We start from the raw sequence: 20,727 nt of genomic DNA, 5'->3' as shown, positions 1-20,727 counted from the left end.
TGTAATTGGAGAAGGTGTGTTAGCACCTCACAATGCCTCGACGTTCCCCTCCGACATGGTCAAGCTACTTACTCATTATTTTTACGAGTCCTTCCAGTATGTTTTGTCTTTACTCATTGCATTCTGAGAAAAATCCCAAGATGTCAACCAATATATGATTGAGCCATCGAACAGAAAGGTGCATCTTGTTGATATAGATAATGAATGACTTTCAATTTTTTTAAAGTTTTTCTGAGTTATAAGTAAAACATATTCGAATCGAGCTTGGATTTTGAATAATCGATCCCTCACCTCGAGAAAATTAGAAAATCGAGCTTCAAACCGTTTCGAGATTTCATACTTCTTGTCTAATTATTCAATTTGGCTACCATATCATGTTGGGGTGACTTCCCGTACAAAACATGGTTGATTGATAGTTTTCACTTATGTTCGAGCCATTACAGTTGGTTGTGGATATGTGATGAAGGTACAAACTATCATGACTTTGTTTTTTTGTTTCATTCAAAATACTTCTTATTATCGATAAAGATTTTTGTTCTTGCTTGTATACAATGAATTGACTTTCTATATATTCTTGGGTAGCGAGTGTTCACGAGCCTAAAATTCGCCTTCACCTTACAAATAGTGGGCAATGAAAAAACAAGCACGGTTTGGGGAGGGATTTTTTATTTTGATTTTATTTTTTTGTTTACAGAGAGCCGTTCAACAACTCTCCTCTTTGGATGATATCCAGAGAAGAGAGTGACTTTATCTGTTTCTTTTCCCTCAGGTCTTGGATCACCTAATAAATCTCGTTACGTTCTCCGTTTCTGGTCAAGAGAAAGTAGGAGTAGCACGTATTATTGGCGACCTCTTCTTGCCCTCTTTGAGGGGGTTGAGACGAGAAATGGCATGAACGAGGAGAGGGGGAGTCGTGCCCATTTTATCTCCAGGTCAACCTTACACGACGAGTGAACGAGTGAGCATAACTCAGAAAACAGAGAAGCCCGACATATAAAAAAATTCCAACACGCAATTTCGCTTCCATATTTCCCCTCGCCTTAACCCTTAAATCCCTAGTTACAAAAGTTCCCACAATCCCCACTCCTCCTAATACTCCATTTTCAAAAGCACACAAAGTGCTTGCTTGAAATGAATTTTTGAAAAAAAAAAATTAAAATAAAACAAAATTTTTAAATAATTTTTTTATAATTTTTCGATCAAAAGTATTATGTGAAATCTTCGTTCAACACGCCTCGTGTCCGGTGATTGTCTCGTGGAAAGTTTTACAATAAATATTTTGTTTCCTATACATTTCTTTTAAAATAAAAAAGGGGATTAGCCAAAACTAAGCAGCCGCCGCCGATGGCCGGAGCTCCGCCGTTGTGTTGGGTGGTTTTGGTGGTTTGTTTGTTGGGCTTTGCCGGAGCTGGTAATTTAAACAAGGAGTTGGAGATCACGTGGGGTGGTGGCCGGGCAAAGATCGTGAATGGCGGGAGGATGCTGACGCTGTCGCTTGATAAAGGCTCCGGCTCCGGCTTCCGGTCGAGGAATCAGTACTTGTTTGGGAAAATTGACATGCAGATTAAGCTGGTCGCCGTCAACTCGGCCGGCACCGTCACAACATATTACGTAAGCTCTTTAATTCGTTACAAAAGCAGATATTGTCTTATTTAGGTTTTCCCTTTCGGGCTTCCTCGCAAAGATTTTCAACCTGGGAGAGGTTCCACATCCTTATAAGGAATCTTTCGTTCCCCTCTCTAACTGATGTGGGATCTCACAATCCACCCCTTGGGGGCAGCGTCCTCACTGATACACTGTCCGATGTTTGGCTTTGATACCATTTGTAACAACTCAAACCCACTGATACACTGCCCGATGTTGTCCACTTAGAACATAAGTTATCGTTGCTTTTGGAATCACCCAAAATGCCTCATACTAATAGAAAAGTTGTCAATCACTTGTATATCTATGTTCTTCTCTTTTTTTAGCCAATATAATATTTCGATTACATACCCAACCGTGTGTAAATGTCGTAGATTAGTTCTATTAAATAAATAGCTATATTTGTGTGAATGTCGCAGATTTCGTTTGCATAACGTTTTTATTTGTATTGATTGCAGTTACGTTCAGAAAAGTCAAAGTGGGATGAGATAGATTTTGAGTTCCTCGGGAACCTTAGCGGTGAGCCATACATTGTTCATACAAATATATACACTCAAGGGAAAGGTGACAGAGAACAACAATTTTATCTTTGGTTTGATCCAACGGCTGATTTTCACCCTTATTCCTTTCTATGGAATCCCCAAACTATCATGTAAAACACGACACTCTTTTCTTTTTCATATTTAATTGATATCATAATTGTTTATAAATTTATATCGAACTCTTAGTAGAAACAGATGGATTTAAAACGTAACGATTTCCTCATTGTCCCTTTCGGGCTAGATTCTACGTGGATGGGACTCCCATAAGAGAGTTCAAGAACATGGAATCCCTAGGCATTCCATTCCCCAAAAGGCACCAATGAGGCTACAATCAAGCCTTTGGAACGCCGACCACTGGGCCACGAGAGGAGGTCGAGTCAAGACCGATTGGTCTAATGCTCCTTTCACCGCCGCCTACCGAAATATGAACGCCGACCGGACCTGCATTTGGCCCTCCTCCTCTTGCGGCTCCTCAAAAGATCATTCTTGGCTGTCCCAACGGTTAGACTCGTCTGGCCACCGGAAGCTCAAGTGGGTGCGGAGAAACTACATGGTTTATGATTACTGTGCTGATTCCAAAAGGTTCCCTCATGGCCTCCCGCCCGAGTGTAATGTTTGACATTTTGTGAAATATGATGTCTACGTTATTTTATGCATAAATAAATGGGTCGTTACGACAGACCTCCACAATGATATGAATATTGTCTTTTGATTTTCTCGAAGGGCCTCAATCTTTTATAAATTATATATATGTGAGGAGTGACCTCGTGATCTTCTGAGCTCATATTGTATAAAACATGACGATAATAGATCGTATCATACATATGCAATGAATGATCTCACATCTGGGTTCACATCGTTGAGCACGACCCTAGTAGAATCTTATATCACATACATATGAGAAATGACCTCGCATGCAAATTAATATCGTTAGGGCATGACTCTAACAAAATCATATTACAAACATGTAAGGAGCGACCTAGTAGATTTTGCATGTATAGGGAGTGACCCTATATGTGTTCGCACCTTTGTACGTGAATATGTATAGGGTTTGGTTTCAAACATACAAACAATGTAGTCACGGTCCCGTTGAGTTCCCAGCAACAAGCTTCATTTCCATTCCTAGCTTAGCATATAAGTACTCGTTCTTCGATTGAAACCCCGAGCCTGAGTAGTTATCCAAGTTGAGAATCACAAGCTCATTATTGTTGACCATCTCGCCTCGCCCATCCCCCCAGCTGATGTCGATCGACGTCGATAAGTCATTGCCATACGAAGCATGCCACGAACACAACAAAATGTAAGCAAATAGAAAGCGTGCCAAAGTATTTGACGACGACGTCGAATAAGAAGAAGATAATTCATGTTTCATGGAGGGCGGGGGAAGCTTTGGACAATGGATGAATGATGAAATTAAGAATTGAATTTATATGGGAATTTGAAAGAGAAAATGAGCAATCTTATGGAAATATGGAAGAGAACTGGTTTTTGTTTTTTTTTTTCTTCTTGGTTTTGAGTTCTAAGTTAGAAAACGAATTAATTTGTTCATGTCATCCAATAACGGGACTAACGAGTCTTTTCAAAACATTAAAAATTATTGATACTTTCCCATTAAGATGTAGGGTATCCATCCTTATACCCCTCGCATGCAAAGCGAGCGCTCTACCATCTAAGCTACATCCCAACCATTCTTACAACACAAAACCTTAAATGTCCCGTCATCAATAATAGTGAAAATGGAAAAATATCGTTGCTCAATATATGTCGTAAATTGGGAAAATGTGAAAACAAAAAGAACTAAAACATTAATAATTAATGATAAGAATGGAGGTGCGGGTATCAATCCACGCACTTCTCAATTGCAAAGTGAGCGTTCTACAATCTGAGCTACATCCCCATGATTCTTGTATCACAAAATCATAAATCTACCGTAATCATGAATAGTGAAAATGAAAAAATATTATTGCTCAATATATGTCGTAAACTAGGAAAATTTGAAAAATAAAATGAAATAAAAGATTTACAATCATTGATACTTTCATGTTTTTATAAGATTGGAGATGCACGGTATCAATCTCCATACCTCTCGCATGCTAAGCGAGCGCTCTACCACATGAGCTATATCCCCACATTTCATAGATAACAAAACCCTAAACATCCCGTCATCAATAATAGGAAAAATGAAAATGAAAATGAAATAAAACATTAATAATTATAGATACCTTTTTGTTTATATAAAAGATCGGAGGTGTAGGGTATCAATTCCCGTACCTCTCGCATGCGAAGCGAGCGCTCAACCATCTAAGTTACATCCCTTAAATGTTCAGTCATCAATAATAGTGAAAATAAAAAATCGGGGCTCAAAATATGGTGTACTTTTCAAAATTTTACGTTTATAAGATTGGAGATGTGAGGTATCGATCCCCGTACCTCTTGCATGCAAAGCGAGCACTCTACCATTTGAGCTACATCCCCACGATTCTTACATCACAACTAAATGTCCCATCATAAATAATAGTGAAAAGGAAAATGAAAAAAAAAACATTAATGATACCTTTACATTTATATTAGATTGGAGATGCGGGGTATCCGATCCCCGTACCTTTCGCATGCTAAGCAAGCGCTCTACCATTTGAGCTACATCCCCATGATTCTTGCGTCATAAAACCCTAAAGGTCCCGTCATAAATAATAGTGAAAATGAAAATGAAATAAAACATTAATAATTATTGATACCTTTAAAAGTTTATATGAGATTGGAGATGCGAGGTATCGATCCCCGTACCTCTCGCATGCTAAGCGAGCGCTCTACCATCTGAGCTACATCCCCACAATTCCTATATCACAAAACCCTAAATGTCCCGTCATAAATAATAGTGAAAATGAAAATAAAATAAAACATTAATAATTATTGATACATTTAAGTTTATATAAGATTGAAGATGCGGGGTATTGATCTTCCTACCTCTCGCATGTCAAGCGAGCGCTCTACCATCTAAGCTACATCCCCACAATTTTTATTGGAATGATACCCCACAACTCCAATCTTATATACTATCATTGATGACGGGACATTTAGAGTTTTGTGATGTAAGAATCATGGAGATGTAGCTCAGATGGTAGAGCAAGAGGTATCGGGATCGATAGATACCCTGCATCTCCAATCTTATATTAACAATGTTTTATTTCATTTTCTTCGTTTTCACTATTATTGATGATGAGACATTTAGGGTTTTGTGATATAAGAATCATGGAGATGTAGTTCATATGGTAGAGCGCTCGCTTCGCATGTGAGAGGTACGGAGATTGATACCCCGCATCTCCAATTTTATTATATAAACAAAAAAGGTATCAATAATTATTAATGTTTTATTTCATTTTAATTTTCACTATTATTGATGACGGGACATTTAGGGTTTTGTGATGTAAGAATTGTGGGGTTGTAACTTAGATGGTAAAGCGCTCGCTTAGCATGTAAGAGGTATGGGGATCAATACCCCGCATCTCCAATCTTACATAAACGAAAAGGTATCAATAATTATTAATATTTTATTTCATTTTTATTTTCACTATTATTGATGACGGGACATTTAGGGTTTTATGATGTAAGAATTGTGGGGATGTAGCTCAGATGGTAAAGCATTCACTTTGCATGTGAGAGGTATGGGGATCGATACTCGACATCTCCAATCTTATATAAACGAATAGGTTTCACCTATTATTTATGACGGGACATTTAGGGTTTTGTGATATAAGAATTGTGAGGATGTAGTTGCTAGAGCACTTGCTTTGCATGCGAGAGGTACGGGATCGATACTCTACATCTCTAATCTTATATAAACGGAAAGGTATCAATAAACGACATATTTTGAGCCCCGATTTAGGGTTTTGTGATATAAGAATTGTGAGGATGTAGTTGCTAGAGCACTTGCTTTGCATGCGAGAGCTACGGGATCGATACCCTACATCTCTAATCTTATATAAACGGAAAGGTATCAATAAACGACATATTTTGAGCCCCGATATTTTTTAATTTTCACTTTTTTTTTTTATGACGGGACTTTCAGAGTTTTGTGATGTAAGAATTGTGGAATATAGTTCAAATGGTAGAGCTTGAGCCCCGATATTTTTTAATTTTAATTTTTTTCTATGACGGGACTTTCAGAGTTTTGTGATGTAAGAATTGTGGAGATATAGTTCAAATGGTAGAGCGCTATGCGAGAGGTGAGGGGATTGATATCCTGCCAAACTCCAATCTTTATATAAACGGGAAACTACCAATAATTATTAATGTTTTATTTCATTTTGTTTTCACATTTTCCCAATTTACGACATATATTGAATAACGATATTTTTTCATTTTTACTATTATTAATGACGGGACATTTAGGATTTTGTATTGTAAGAATTATTGGGATGCAGCTTAGATGGTAGAGCGCTCGCTTTGGGAAGAGGTATGAAGAGGTATGAAGATGGATATAATGTTTTAAAAAGACTGGTTTGATAACTATTTAGTTCCGTTATTGGATGACATGAACAAATTAATTTGTTTTCTAACTTAGAACTCAAAATCAAGAAGAAAAAAAACAAAAACCAGTTCTTTTCCATATTTCCATAAGATTGCTCATTTTCTCTTTCAAATTCCCATATAAATTCAATTCTTAACTTCATCATTCATCCATTGTCCAAAGCTTCCCCCGCCCTCCATGAAACATGAATTATCTTCTTCTTATTCGACGTCGTCGTCAAATACTTTGGCACGCCTTTTATTTGCTTACATTTTGTTGTGTTCGTGGCATGCTTCGTATGGCAATGACTTATCAACGTCGATCAACATCAGCTGGGGGGACGGGCGAGGCGAGATGGTCAACAATAATGAGCTTGTGATTCTCAGCTTGGATAACTACTCAGGCTCGGGGTTTCAATCGAAGAACGAGTACTTATATGCTAAGCTAGGAATGGAAATGAAGCTTGTTGCTGGGAACTCAGCGGGGACCGTGACTACATTCTTTGTAAGTTTGAAACCAAACCCTTTTGTTTTTATAGAAGCTTGAATCCATGAGTTGTTGGGAAATACAAGTGGAAATTCATTGTTTTTTCAGCTATCTTCACAAGGGGATTACCATGATGAGATAGACATTGAATTCTTGGGCAATACAAGTGGAAATCCTTACGTTCTTCACACCAATGTGTTTAGCCAAGGAGTTGGCAATAGGGAGATGCAATTCTACCTCTGGTTTGATCCTACCACCGATTTTCACACTTACACCATTCTTTGGAATCACCGACACATTGTGTAAGTATTCACATCTTAATGATAGTGATGTTAACGATATGAAATAATGGTTAAGAAATGCTTGTAAAAAACGATAGGTTTACGTATACAAACAAGGTGTATCTTTATTTTTCATGGTTGAATCATACTTCAGAAAATTCTATGTTGAGTGCCCTTCTAGATGTTTTACTACAAAAACATGTGAGTGAGGACAAAATATGTGAGATTCCATATCGATTGGAGAGAGTAACGAGTGCCAGCGAGGACGCTGGGCCCTGAAGATGGTGGATTGTGAGATCACATCTCGGTTGGAGAGGGGAACAAAGCATTATTTATAAGGGTGTAGAAACGTCTCCCTAGCAGACATGTTTTAAAAACCTTGAGGGGAAGTTCGAAAGTGAAAGCCCAAAAATGACAATATCTGCTAACGGTGGGCTTGGGCCGTTACAAAATATGTTAAAAGAACTCGTGTTGGTTTGTGAGAATAATCTTCACTCTTAGAAGTAATTCAAGTCAAGGAGGTAACGTAATAATGTTGTGGGAGATGCAAAAGAATGTCGAGACTATCGATACTAAATTCAGATTCCATTTAAGATAGATAATCGAGCACATTTATCAAAAGACGTTCACCAAGAGAGGTTAACTAACCCTATTTATTGTGCGTTTCAGTTTCTACGTAGATGAGATTCCCATAAGAGAATTGAAGAACTATCAAGATAAAGGAGTCCCATACCCACAATATCAAGCCATGAGACTATATGCAAGTCTATGGGATGCTGATACTTGGGCCACGAGAGGTGGTCTTGAAAAGACAGATTGGAGCCAAGCTCCCTTCAAGGCTTATTACCAAAACATGAGCGAAGATGGGTGCTTTTGGCTCAATGGATACTCATCTTGCACTCCTACTTCCAACTCATGGCTTTGGGGTAATTTTGATTATGAATATGCAAAGAAAGGCCAAATGAAATGGGCACAACATAACTTCATGATCTATAATTATTGTCAAGACTCCAAGAGATTCTCACAAGCCTTCCCTCTCGAGTGCTACCTCAGCAAATCCTAGGACGACAACCTTGAAAAACACACACAAAAGATCAACGTCTCTTCAGTTTGTTTGTCTTTTTATTTATCTTCCTCAAAGTTTGTAGATGATTACTATAATGGTGAGTTTATGTAAAAACGAAGTAGTACGTTGCTTGAGTATTAAAAAATATTCAATAAGTTGTACCATTATTGTGGTCGTAAAATGCGAACACAAGCAATTATACTGTGATCTATTTTTTTAGTAAAAATATATTATGGTCTTGAATTTTACCTTCTAAATCGGGAGAAAATTGGATGTAATATTCTTCTACACATGGACCCATTAATGGGAAAGTATCCGATGCACGTGACATACAAAATGCACGAGGTCCCATGATATTAATTCATGACATATACTCATACCTCTATTGTTTTCATAATGTAGCGTTCTATAAAATATATATACATAATACTTGTCATATCTGATGTAATTAACCTACCACGTGGGTGAATGTTATTTGTTTTAAAATAACTTGTATTTGTAGGAAAATACAAATTTATTGAGAAAGGAACCTCAAATAAAATTAATATAAAATATTAATTTTTTTTAAAAGAAAATTATAAGAATAAATTGGATAAAAGGAAAATATTAAGGGATCACTACAAGGAAGAACCCGGGAATTCCCTACGAGTAGGGATGGATCCTCACATAGACTTTTCCCCGAACAAGAAATCCTCGCCCCAACCCTCGACTCCAAATGGCGGGGATGAAGATAAAATGTGCCTTCGGGACAGGAAATCCCGTCTCATGACCCTGTCTCACCTCGTGGTCGTCTCTAATTAGACTCTCCAACTTCGTTACAAGCAGGTTGTATGGAACAATACTTTAAGAGAAGATGTGTGATGTCCCATATTGGTTGGTGGGGAGGAGAACAAAACACCATTTATAAAGGTGTGGAAACCTTCCCCTAACATACATGTTTTAAAGTCTTGAGGGGAAGTCCGAAAGGGAAAGTCCAAAGAAGACAATATCTGCTAGAGGTGGATCTGAGTCGTTACAAATGGTATCAGAGCCAGATACCGGACGATTTGTCAGCCTTCTCGCTGTTCCCCGAAGGGGGGTAGACACGAGGCGGTGTGCCAATAAGGACGTTGGTCCCAAACGGGGTGGATTTGGAGGGGGTCCCACATCGATTGGAGAAAGGAACGAGTGTCAGCGAGAACGCTGGCCCCAAACGAGGGTGGATTGTGATGTCCCACATTGGTTGGGGAGGAGAACAAAACACCATTTATAAGGTATGGAAACCTTCCCCTAATAGACGTGTTTTAAAGCCTTGAGGGGAAGCCCAAAACACCATTTATAAGGTGTGGAAACCTTCTCCTAATAGACGCATTTTAAAGCCTTGAGGTCGGGCAAGTTCAAAAAGGACAATATCTGCTAGAAGCCCAAAACACCATTTATAAGATGTGGAAACCTTCCCCTAATAGACGCGTTTTAAAGCTTTGAGGGGAAGCCCGAAAGGGAAAGTTCAAAAAGGACAATATCGGGAAAGTTCAAAAAGGACAATATCTGCTACCAGTAGATTTGGGTCGTTACAAGATGACATAAATCAAATCGATTTGCTGAAACCTTCCCCTAAGAGACGCGTTTTAAAGCTTTAAGGGGAAGCCCGAAAGGGAAAGTCCAAAAAGGACAATATGAACAATATCTACTACCAGTAGATCTAAGTCGTTACAAGATGACATAAATCAAATTGATTTGCTAAACCAACGTGAATCTTCATGAACAAACCCTATTAATTAACAAAGGTAATATGAAAGGTCACCAAACAAACAGCTATTAAATAGCTACACTCATGTAGTAAAGTGGACTTGGTTGAAAACTTTGGGTAGGCAAACATTACTCATTGTATTTAATATCATATTCTATATATATATATATATATAATATATGATAGCTCATTATATTTATTGTCCTACACAACTTGCCCAACTGTGACATTAATTTACATTTTGTCTTTGGAAATATGGTCCTAAGATATGGAAAGATACATCATTTATTGATTACCCAACTAATATATAACTTATTTTAAACCTAAAAAAATATTTTTCTAATTAAATTATAAATTCTACAATTATACTTAAATTTCAATATTATCCTTTTGTATTTTTGCATATTGCTAACGAAAAGTAAAACCATTTATAAAAAGATGTAAAATCGTTCCCCAAAATAACGTTAATGACAACAAATCATAATTAGAAACTTTAAATGACGAACTATAATTTAAATTAATGTTTAAACCTACTAATAACTTCATTAAATTTCATTAAGTTTATTAAAGGAATACAAATTAAAGACATGGATCCATGTCAGTCGGAGAGAAGAACAAAACATTATTTACGAATGCGTAGAAATCTCTCCCTAATAGACGCGTCTTAAAACTGTGAGGTTGACGGCGATACGTAACCGGCCAAAGTGGACAATATCTGTTAATGGTGGGCTTAAGTTATTACATTCAGTTATCATAATCTCGCTCCCATTCAGATGTGATTTTAGTCCATTTATGTACCCTATTTTATTATGGTGTTAGATGTTAGTAGCGTGAATATAGTAAAATAATAAGCATGTTTTTCCTTAAAGAATACTTATTTACATCAACATTTAATCAATATTTCCATCGACATTTCTATAAAATTTAGTTCTATATCGTTTTTTTGTCGGCATGCTTTAAAAATGTTAAGTGTAGTGTTTTGTAACAGCCCAAGCCCAACACTAGTAAATATTGTCTACTCTGACCCGATACATATCACAGCCCAAGCAAGGACGCTGGGCTCCCAAGGGGTAAATTATGAGATGAGGAAAAAAAAACATTCCTTATATGGGTGTAGAAACCTCTTCCTAGTCGACATGTTTTAAAAACATAAGGCTAACAACAATACGTAACGGGTCAAAGCAAACAATACATAGCGGACCAAAGTGTTTTCATGATTTTTGAGCTCAACAATTTCAGGGTAGAAGTCCAATCATCGACTTTTAAAACGATAATAATTTTATCTATTGAGCTTACGGATCCAAAGTTTTTTGGAAATCGTGATCGAAAAAACATGATATAAGAAAAAAAGGAAAGAACTAAAATGGTCACATTTGAAAGGTATGGAACGTTTTTGAAGTATTGAGATCAAAATATTATTGAAAGGTAACATTAAATAGTATGAAGTTGCGTGGAGGTTTCTCAACCGAGTGAACATTTCCAATCTCTATCAAAGAGTTGTGGGTTTGGCCAACCAGCACTCATAAATAATGCCCAAACGCCCAACTGACCACTGTAGAAGCGGTGACAATGGGGTTTTGGGATCAAAGAACTGAAGGGATTCTCAGATCCTTTGCGATCATTGGCTTGGTTTTAACTGTTCTTTTGTTGGGTTTTGATAAGCAAACTACCCAAATCTTTCATATTGACAAGAAGGCCTCTTTCAGAAGTTTGCATGCTTTTGTGTAAGCCCTTTCTCTCTCATTTTTCAAACTCTTTCTCGTTTTCGTTCTTGACGTTTTAGGTTTCGTGTTTTAAAGTTTTGATGAACGGGAGATTTGAACTCTGAGATTCCACATCGATTGGGGAGGAGAACGAAACACCCTTTATAAGGGTGTGGAAACCTTTCCGTAACATACGCATTTTAAAAACTTTGCAGGGAAGTCCGATAAGGAAAGCCCAAAAAGGATAATATTTACTAGTCGTGGGCTTGGGCTGTTACGAATAGTATCAGAGTCAAATACCGGACGATGTGTCAGGTAGAAGGTTGTAACCTGAAGGGGGTAGACATGAGGCAATGTGCTAGCAAAGACACTCGGTCTCGAAGGGGATGGATTTGGTGGAGGTCTCACATTGATCAAAGAAATGAACGAGTGCCAGCGAGGACGCTGGGCCTTGAAAGGCGGTTAATTGTGAGATCCCACATTGGTTGGGGAGGATAACAAAAGGTTGTTCCCCGAAGGGAGAAGACACGAGGCGATGTGCCAGTAAGGACGCTGGGTCTCGAGGGGGAGTGGATTTGGTGGGGGTCTCACATCGATTGGAGAAAGGCTCGAGTGCCAGCGAGGACACTGGGCCCTAAAGGGTTGAATTGTGAGGTCCCATATCGATTGGGGAGGAGAACGAAACACTCTTTACACGAACATCTAATTTTCAATGATAAATAACAAATGTCAAAAGTTTCATTGGATGACCAATGAAACTCGTGAAAGAACGTTTCTAAGTTAAATTTTCAGAAATCAAATGATTATCGAACCGAATTTAAAGTTATTCGATTTTCTTGTCATGGTGACAGAGTGATTATGTATGTGGACTCCCTAGCAGCTGCCTACAACATTCTTCAAATTTGCAAATGTTGGATTTCAGCTCAGCCAAAAGGAACATCCAAATTAGGGAGTGGTTCTCATATATGCCTATTTTGGGCTTCTTTCTTGCTTGACCAGGTGTGCCTTAATTTCTCTTTTACTTCAAATTTTTAGTACTTATGTCGATAAGTCAATTATCAAATTTATACAGCTAGTGAGACGAGCGGACTAGACTCGTCTTACAAACTTAGGTTACATGAATCTAATCATCAAACCAAAAGAATTTAAAGATTATCACGAGTTTCTATCTCTTCCTATATTAAATGTAATAGCCTAATCCCACTTAGATATTGTCTGCTTTGATCAATTACGTATAGCCGTTAAATTTACTCTTTAATAGTAGCACGGTTCGTAAAAGATTCAAAGAAAAATGTTTTTAATAGCTCTAGTTTGGGGTAGATGGACTGTTCCAACCTGGGGCTATGGAAGAAAAGGACACCGACAAGTGGACAAGAAACCAGCTGATGTAACTAACAAACATTTAAGAAAGTTCTAAGCTATGTTAGACTTTGAAAACTTTTCCTAACTAAATCCAAACATTTAAATTTAATCTCAACATCTTAATATTTTTTTTTTAATTATACATTAATTTTCATTAATAAATGTTTAAATTAGTTCATAATAAACTTGAGATGAAAAATTAGGTCACTTATTCGAAGAAGATTTATCAGTACTTCAAAGTTTATAAAAATTAAAATTTGAGAAAACAAGAACAAATTAATCAATCTCGAGAAAGTGAAAATCTTGTCTACTTTTAACCATTTGAGCTTAGTCTCGAGATTTTCTTTATTAGTCGGTTCTACCCATAATTATTGAACTCCTATCCTTTAAACTACAATCTTTCAGAAAAAATTATAGCGGAACTAGTTCTCCTTTAACGATTATTGGAAAAGACTTTCTTTGGGGTGTAGGGCGTAAATATCAACTTGATTTCTAATTCAGAGAGAGAAGTATATTCCTTATGTTGTAGGACACTCATCCATTACTCTCGAGTGCTTTTTCTTGAGCTAATCCTCTTTCAGAAGCTCGAACAGTTTGAGTGTTAGATATAGGATCACGATAGCATTATCAATAGCAATACTTAGTAAATTCTTATATAATCATCGAAAGATATGAAATTCTATTATGATTCATGGAAAAAAAAAAGAATTTGACGAGAATATTTTTCATTTAATGAAAATCGTAAAAAAAAAAACTTGACTGTTAATACGTAAATTATATAGAAACAGGTCAGGAATTTGAATCTTCATTTTTGTCGGGTCTATCTCGAACTCGAGAAAGGACAAAACTTAAAACAAATGTATAAAAGTTGTATCGACCATTGATCGAAACCGTCCCAAACATGTTTTATTATGTGCCAACATCCAACTTAAAGTGGTTTGAAGTGGCATTGACAGGCAGTGGCGTACCTCGTATTTGCCGCAAACACGGCGGGGATGGAGGCGGCGCTTCTGGCGGTGACCGGCGCACATGACTTTCAATGGATGAAGCTCTGCAACAGATTCGAGAGATTCTGCTACCAAGTCGGCGGAGCTTTTCTTTGTGGCTATGGAGCTTTTTTTGCAATGTGTGCCATTTGCGTTATCTCTTCTTTCAACTTGTTTAGGCATTATTCACCAAACCTTTTCTTTCGACTAAAATCCAACGAGTGAATTGTTCGATATCGACTTCGAGACCTTGTAACTTTATCAAGTCTATCAATTGTATTCATATCTGTATGTCGAAGACATTTGGATCGATACACACTATCTTTATTAAAACGAGATATTTTGAACAGGGTTTGAATAGAATGATAAGATATGAAAATGATATTAATTGTGTCAATTTAGTGTCAATGATTCTAAAAATGTTATACTCATGAACTCGGCTAAACAAAGTTATTGCTTTGGTTTTTAATCTTAATACGAGTAAGTCCTACATGATAGATTAAGAATGTAATCTTAAAATGACTTATTAAGTCAACAACTTGTTTAAATTAGAAAATTTAATGAATAACTGTGAGATCCCATGTTTGGAGAGAATAACGAAACATTTTTTATAAGGGTGGGGTGTGGAAACCTTTCTGTAGCAAACGCATTTTAAAACCCAAAAAGAACAATATCTGATAGCGGTAGGCTTAGGCAGTTACAAATGATATCAGAACACCGAGCGATGTGTCAGCGAGAAGGTTGAGCCTCGAAGGGGGGTGGTCATGAGGCAGTGTGCCAGCAAGGACGCTGGGCCCGAAGGGGGGGTGGATTGGGGGGTCCCACATCGATTGGAGAATGGAATGAGTGTCATCAAGGACGCTGGCCCCGAAGGGGGTGGATTATGAGATCCCACATTAGTTGGAGAGGTGAAGGAAGCATTTTTTATAAGTGTGTGGAAACATTTTTCTAACTGACGCGTTTTAAAAACCTTGAAGGAAAGCTCGAAAGGACAAACCCAAAAAAGACAATATCTACTAGCGGTGAGATTGGGTCTAAGAATCTCATCTAAAGAGAGGTAGGTACTAACTCGATCCCGTTCTCACAAATATGGCAAAATATGACATTAAAAAAGCTTTAAAATACGTAGGGATCTAAAATTAAAAAGAAAAAAAAAAAGGTTATAGATGGAAAAATAAGTAAAGTATGGTACACAAGAAATAATAACATTAAATTTATAAAAGGACAAGTAGAAAGCTTTGAATGCAAAACTAACTACCATGTTTAATGCTAATGTTTGACTTATAACTTCCTTCATAAACCATGTAGGCCATATGCCAACTCTGATATCATTGCCTAAATTGTCTTTAAAAAAATTGTTCCGCTACCATTAAAATAAAAAATATGAACGAATGGAGACCATGTTCAAACAAAGTATACCTTTTTGGTGGTTTAATCATAAAAACTTCAAAGTTAAGTGTACCGAGTTTGAAGCAATTTTATGTTGAGTGACTATAAGAATTTTCTTAGGACAAAATAGGAATGAATTGAGACCACATTTAAATAACAACGGCTTAAAAATATGGTGGTATGCAGAGTATAAATGATGAAGACAATGAAAAGAGAGAGAAGAATCAAGGACAATGAATCGAAGGTAGGCGTTTTGGGTTATTGACTTCGTTTTTTCTTTAAATTCGAGAGATTTTCTTTGAATTAAGTTATAAATTTTAAGTATGTTGATATTGGAGGGATTTCACACCATTTTTATGAAGGAAGTCGGAGTTGATTCAGACTAAAATGTGGTGTTTCGATAAACATCAAGAATCTGCAAGATTATAAATTTTACAACTTTAGACGATATTTGACCTTGTTTATATATTTGTGGGTAAAAAAATTGATGTATGTTAGTATGTTTGTGATCATCGTCACAATTAGATGAGAATTAAACCTCGAATTTAAAACCGCAATAAAATTTTGATTTTCTCTAGCAACAAGAACTCTTCACAAGCCAACCCGAGTGAATGAACCACAGAATCAAGAAGCTCTTCATTTGTTCGATGCCGCACTATTACGAAATTTGTATTTTATATAGTCGTAATCAATTAAGATTTTTTCCTTATTTTTAGTAATCGATTGACGTATATTTTACCTGAAGTTGTATCGTATTTAAACCTAATAACCATTAATAAAAATTGGACTTTCGATCCCGCTTCTGTTTCTCATTCTTAACAAACACGTTCACAACTTTTTAAGCAAGCTTATCAAACACTCCACTTTGCTCTTCTCCAAAAACATGGGCTTAAAAACATAGGCTAAGCTTGTTGTCAAAGCTTTTATTGTCTTCTTATTTAGTTGGGCATATATAATAATGAGGTCCCAACAAGTTTTTCCTTCTTTACCTTAAATGTTGAGCCCAAACATGGCCAAATAGATATCACTTGATGCACCTCAAACAAACATAGTAGGATCGAAGTGTATATTCACGATAAAATTGAAAGAGGGTGGAACGATCGATAGCAAGATTAGTAATAATAAGATACTCTCGAGTTGAAGGAATAGGACTATGAGGAAACTTTAGTTGAATAGTAAATACAATCACAATTTGCCCTAGCAAAAAACTTTAGATGGAATCTTAGGCAGTTTGATGTCAAAAACGTCTTTACATTCAGTTCAATTGAAAATTAGCATGAAAAGATCATGGATTACTACATGATTTCTTGAAAACAGTCACGCTTTATGCCTAGGATTCAGATCAAAATTTGGAATCTGACTTCAGCACCTCGTGACTCTAACATTCTTTTGCGTTCCCGCGATATGATAATGATACCTGTTTGTCTTGAACTATTTCTAAGACGGAAGACTATCATCACAAACTAACACAAATCCATTTATGATGTTTTGTTCTTACACACATACTCCTAAAAACCACTCAACATAGTACTGCTCTAAGCTAAACATACTTAATTTTGAAGTTTCTCCGTTTGTAGGTATGTGCAGTACCTATCAATTCCAGTTCATATCTTTCTTTCGTGTGTTCGATTCTTGATCTTCTCCTTTCTGGAACTGTAAGGGAAAGCATATGAAATCTTCTACGCATTTTTTAGAAGATAAATTTTTCTTTAAATAAACAAAAATTTCAACATGATGATTAATTAATTGGAGTTACTCCATTCACCATATCAAACTCTTTCTTTCTTTATTTTTGAAGTTGAGGTAAGATCAAAGGAGAAAAAAAATTTAGATCAAACTGAACTTTTTTCTTCGATACTAAGGGCCAACTTATATTAGTACCTGTTGTTTGGGTAGGAGGGAGCTTTGGAAGTGTACCTTGTTGTTCGGGCAAATGACACAACCAACACTCACTATTTCCTAACCGAGAAGAAGTTTCACCCATCTTCAAATTGAAGATCAAAAGAGCCTTCCCATCTGTTTCTAAACTCAAGAAGGCTTGTCTTTATCCGCTATCACTTCTATCATAGAAATTGATAAAAGACGTTCAAATTTTTTTAGTATTTGTGTTTTAGGATTATTTGAGTCCTACATCCATTGGTAGGACTCTTTTAGGTAAACTAAAAGCAAAGAAAATGGACAATATCATATGAGTGTGGTTGTTCCATGTTCTTGTCTTAATTAGGAAACTTTTAAATTTTCTATTATATATCAAAATGACCAAAATGTCCTCACACATCATCACGACCATCTTTTATCATTGTTAAATACCGCTAGAGACCATTAACAAATACTGTTGACAACTACCACGAATTATTGTCGTCATCATCAATTGCCATCTCACACGGTTAACAAAAGCTAAATTCTCCTGTCATCCACCGGTTACGACTATTGCCACCTACCCTATCAACGACCACTTCGTCAACTATCACAACGGATCATAGTGTTTTAAAAAAAATATTTTTAAAGAACATTCTTTTCCCCCTAATCAAAATAGGCTTATTAATATCCAAATTGATCGAGCTACCAAAATCCAAATGTTTTTTAAAATCTTTAGCCATCGTGGATCTATAAAATCAATTAAAAAAAGTACTTCTAGTCCAATTTTGCACACCAAGGTCTTGTCCTTCCATCAACCTAACGAGTCATTTTAAATGCCGTTTAGCTTGATAAGACATGTACCATCGATTAGGAAGAAATCAAATACTTGAATACTCCAACCCATAAAGTTTTCGATAAAGTTTTGTTTCATTTAATGGTTTATAAACTCAACAAAAATTTAACACAAATCAATGAGAAATACATAGATAATTATTTCCCATAACCATAAATTTTAAAATCAATTTTCTCTTCTTCGGGAAAAGAAGTTCACGACCCGTAGGCCTTCTACCTCCACGCGACATTGCTCCGTCAGGCTTTCGCCCATTGCAGAATTAAAATCAATCTTCTTTGTTTCAAATTAGATTAGCTAGCTAATGAATATATTCTCGATCAAAAGATAAAAAGTTCAAATTTTCTCACTGTTTACATCGAACTAAGAGCTCCTTACAATCTCTCATTCCAATATATCCTCAATCTTGATATCACGATAGTTCTATTAGCGATCTAGAAGTCAGAAGTTCAAAACATCAATATATCTTCAATCTCGACATCACGATAGCTCATTATCAACCTAAAAGTTGAAGTTCAAATTTTCAATATATCTTCAATCTCGACATCACGATAGCTCTATTATCGACCAAGAAATCATAAGTTCAAAATTTCAATATACCCTCAATCTCGACATCACGATAGCTCTATTATCGACCAAGAAATCATAAGTTCAAAATTTCAATATACCCTCAATCTCGACATCACGATAGCTCTATTATCGACCAAGAAATCATAAGTTCAAAATTTCAATATACCCTCAATCTCAACATCACGATAGCTCTATTATCGACCAAGAAGTCAAAAGTTCAAAATTTCACTATATCCTCAATCTCGACATCACGATAATTCTATTATCGACCTAGAAGTCAGAAGTTCAAAATTTCAATATATATAATCTCGACATCACGATAGTTCTATTATCGACCCAGAAGTCAGAAGTTTAAAATTTCAATATATCCCCAATCTCGACATCCCGATTGCTCTATTATTGACCAAGAAATCATAAGTTCGAAATTTCAATGACCCAGAAGTCAGAAGTTCAAAATTTCAATGTATCCTCAATCTCGACATCACGATAGCTCTGTTATCGACCAGAAGTCAAAAGTTCAATTTTTCAATATATCGTCAATCTCGACATCACGATAGTTCTATTATCGACCCAAAAGTCAAAAGTTCAAAATTTCAATATATCTATAATCTCGAAATCATGATAGCTCTATTATCGACCCAGAAGTTAGAAGTTCAAAATTTCAATATATCCTCAATCTTGACATGACGACAGTTCTATTCTCAACTAAGAAGTCAAAAGTTGAAAATTTCAATATATCCTCAATCTCAACATCACTATAGTTCTATTATCGACCCAGAAGACAAAAGTTCAAAATTTCAATATATTCTCATTTTCGACATCATGATAGCTCTATTATCGACCCAGAAGCCATGAATTCAAAATTTCAAGATATCTTTGATCTCGACATCCTAATAGCTCTATTATCAAATTCAAAATTTCAATATATCCTCAATCTCGAGGTCTCGGGCAATGAACAAAAATCAAAACCAAAGCCACAAGCATTCATAGCAGCAGCAAAACGGAGCAACAATATCAAAACATAACTAAAAGAAACCTTCATTTCAAACTATGCTTCAACTATATATACATCTCAAAAGGGAAACAGAGGCAAGAGAAGAAGAAACCAACCTAGAGTTACAATTACGGAGCATACAAAATCTCATAGCTCCGAGAATTTGCACAATCCATTTGATTTTCTTCCATATCCAATCGAACGGAGCTCCGGCAAAGGGGGCAAGCAGAAACCCTAACCAACCACGAATCGATGCACTTCCGGTGATAAATATGGCCGCACCCACCAAGTTTTCTACACCACTGACCTTTTCTAAACCCACCAAGGCAAATAGGGCAGTCAATTTGAGAGTGGGGGTTGACCCAATTGGAGAATCGAAACTGGAGGAGCTTTTTGAGGTCACGATTAGAGAACCCAGATGAGGAATCGGTGAATTGGGAACGGCGGCGATGGCGGCGTCGTCGTCGGCGGTGAAGGACGCTAGCGACGCAGGGGTAGATGAGGAGGAGGGCAGTGGCGAGGCCGAGGAAGACGAAGAAGAGGGTGGTTAAGACGATCATAATGGAGACCTTGAGGAGCAGAGACAGGACTTTGGCCTCTGGCTTAGGCGGTGGTGGGTCGCCGGCGATGGCGGCGGTGGAGTCTTGAAGAGGCATGATGGGGTGGGTGGGGAGTGGAATTTGGGGGAAATGTAAAAAGAGAGAGATGGGGATTGTGATATGGTTGAATGATGTATGAGTTTTTGAAAAAGGGTTATG

At 36.7% G+C, this 20,727-nt stretch overlaps 3 protein-coding genes, 1 non-coding gene and 1 pseudogene across 5 annotated transcripts; 3 read left to right on the top strand and 2 right to left on the bottom strand.

The window, feature by feature from the left end:
- Positions 1-1,202: 1,202 nt before the first annotated feature.
- Positions 1,203-2,962, top strand: LOC111798009 (xyloglucan endotransglucosylase protein 7-like; annotated as a pseudogene). Its single transcript, XR_015421781.1, has 3 exons — positions 1,203-1,611; positions 2,103-2,296; positions 2,428-2,962. The product of XR_015421781.1 is annotated as a xyloglucan endotransglucosylase protein 7-like (transcript).
- Positions 2,963-4,942: 1,980 nt separating this feature from the next.
- Positions 4,943-5,015, bottom strand: TRNAA-AGC (transfer RNA alanine (anticodon AGC)). The gene has a single exon. It is a non-coding gene; the product is annotated as a tRNA-Ala (tRNA).
- A 1,909-nt stretch (positions 5,016-6,924) lies between these two features.
- On the top strand, positions 6,925-8,523 carry LOC111798856 (xyloglucan endotransglucosylase/hydrolase protein 20-like). The gene is made up of 3 exons (XM_023682206.2): positions 6,925-7,197; positions 7,288-7,481; positions 8,130-8,523. The coding sequence occupies exons 1-3, from the start codon at positions 7,048-7,050 to the stop codon at positions 8,521-8,523; spliced, it is 738 nt and encodes a 245-aa protein (XP_023537974.2). The 5' UTR covers positions 6,925-7,047.
- Positions 8,524-11,755: 3,232 nt separating this feature from the next.
- Positions 11,756-14,703, top strand: LOC111798316 (CASP-like protein 2C1). Its single transcript, XM_023681379.2, has 3 exons — positions 11,756-11,979; positions 12,810-12,957; positions 14,277-14,703. Exons 1-3 carry the CDS (start codon positions 11,825-11,827, stop codon positions 14,529-14,531), a joined length of 558 nt encoding a protein of 185 aa, XP_023537147.1. The 5' UTR covers positions 11,756-11,824; the 3' UTR covers positions 14,532-14,703.
- A 5,294-nt stretch (positions 14,704-19,997) lies between these two features.
- LOC111798901 (RING-H2 finger protein ATL56) lies at positions 19,998-20,727 on the bottom strand. Its single transcript, XM_023682249.2, has one exon. The coding sequence runs from the start codon at positions 20,623-20,625 to the stop codon at positions 20,098-20,100; it is 528 nt and encodes a 175-aa protein (XP_023538017.1). The 5' UTR covers positions 20,626-20,727; the 3' UTR covers positions 19,998-20,097.

This window comes from Cucurbita pepo, chromosome 7, assembly GCF_057944985.1.
Source record: "Cucurbita pepo subsp. pepo isolate OVF chromosome 7, ASM5794498v1, whole genome shotgun sequence".
NCBI classification, from domain to species: Eukaryota; Viridiplantae; Streptophyta; class Magnoliopsida; order Cucurbitales; family Cucurbitaceae; genus Cucurbita; species Cucurbita pepo.
The sequence above is the reverse complement of the archived record's forward strand: the minus strand, read 5'-3'. Positions and strand labels throughout refer to the sequence as shown.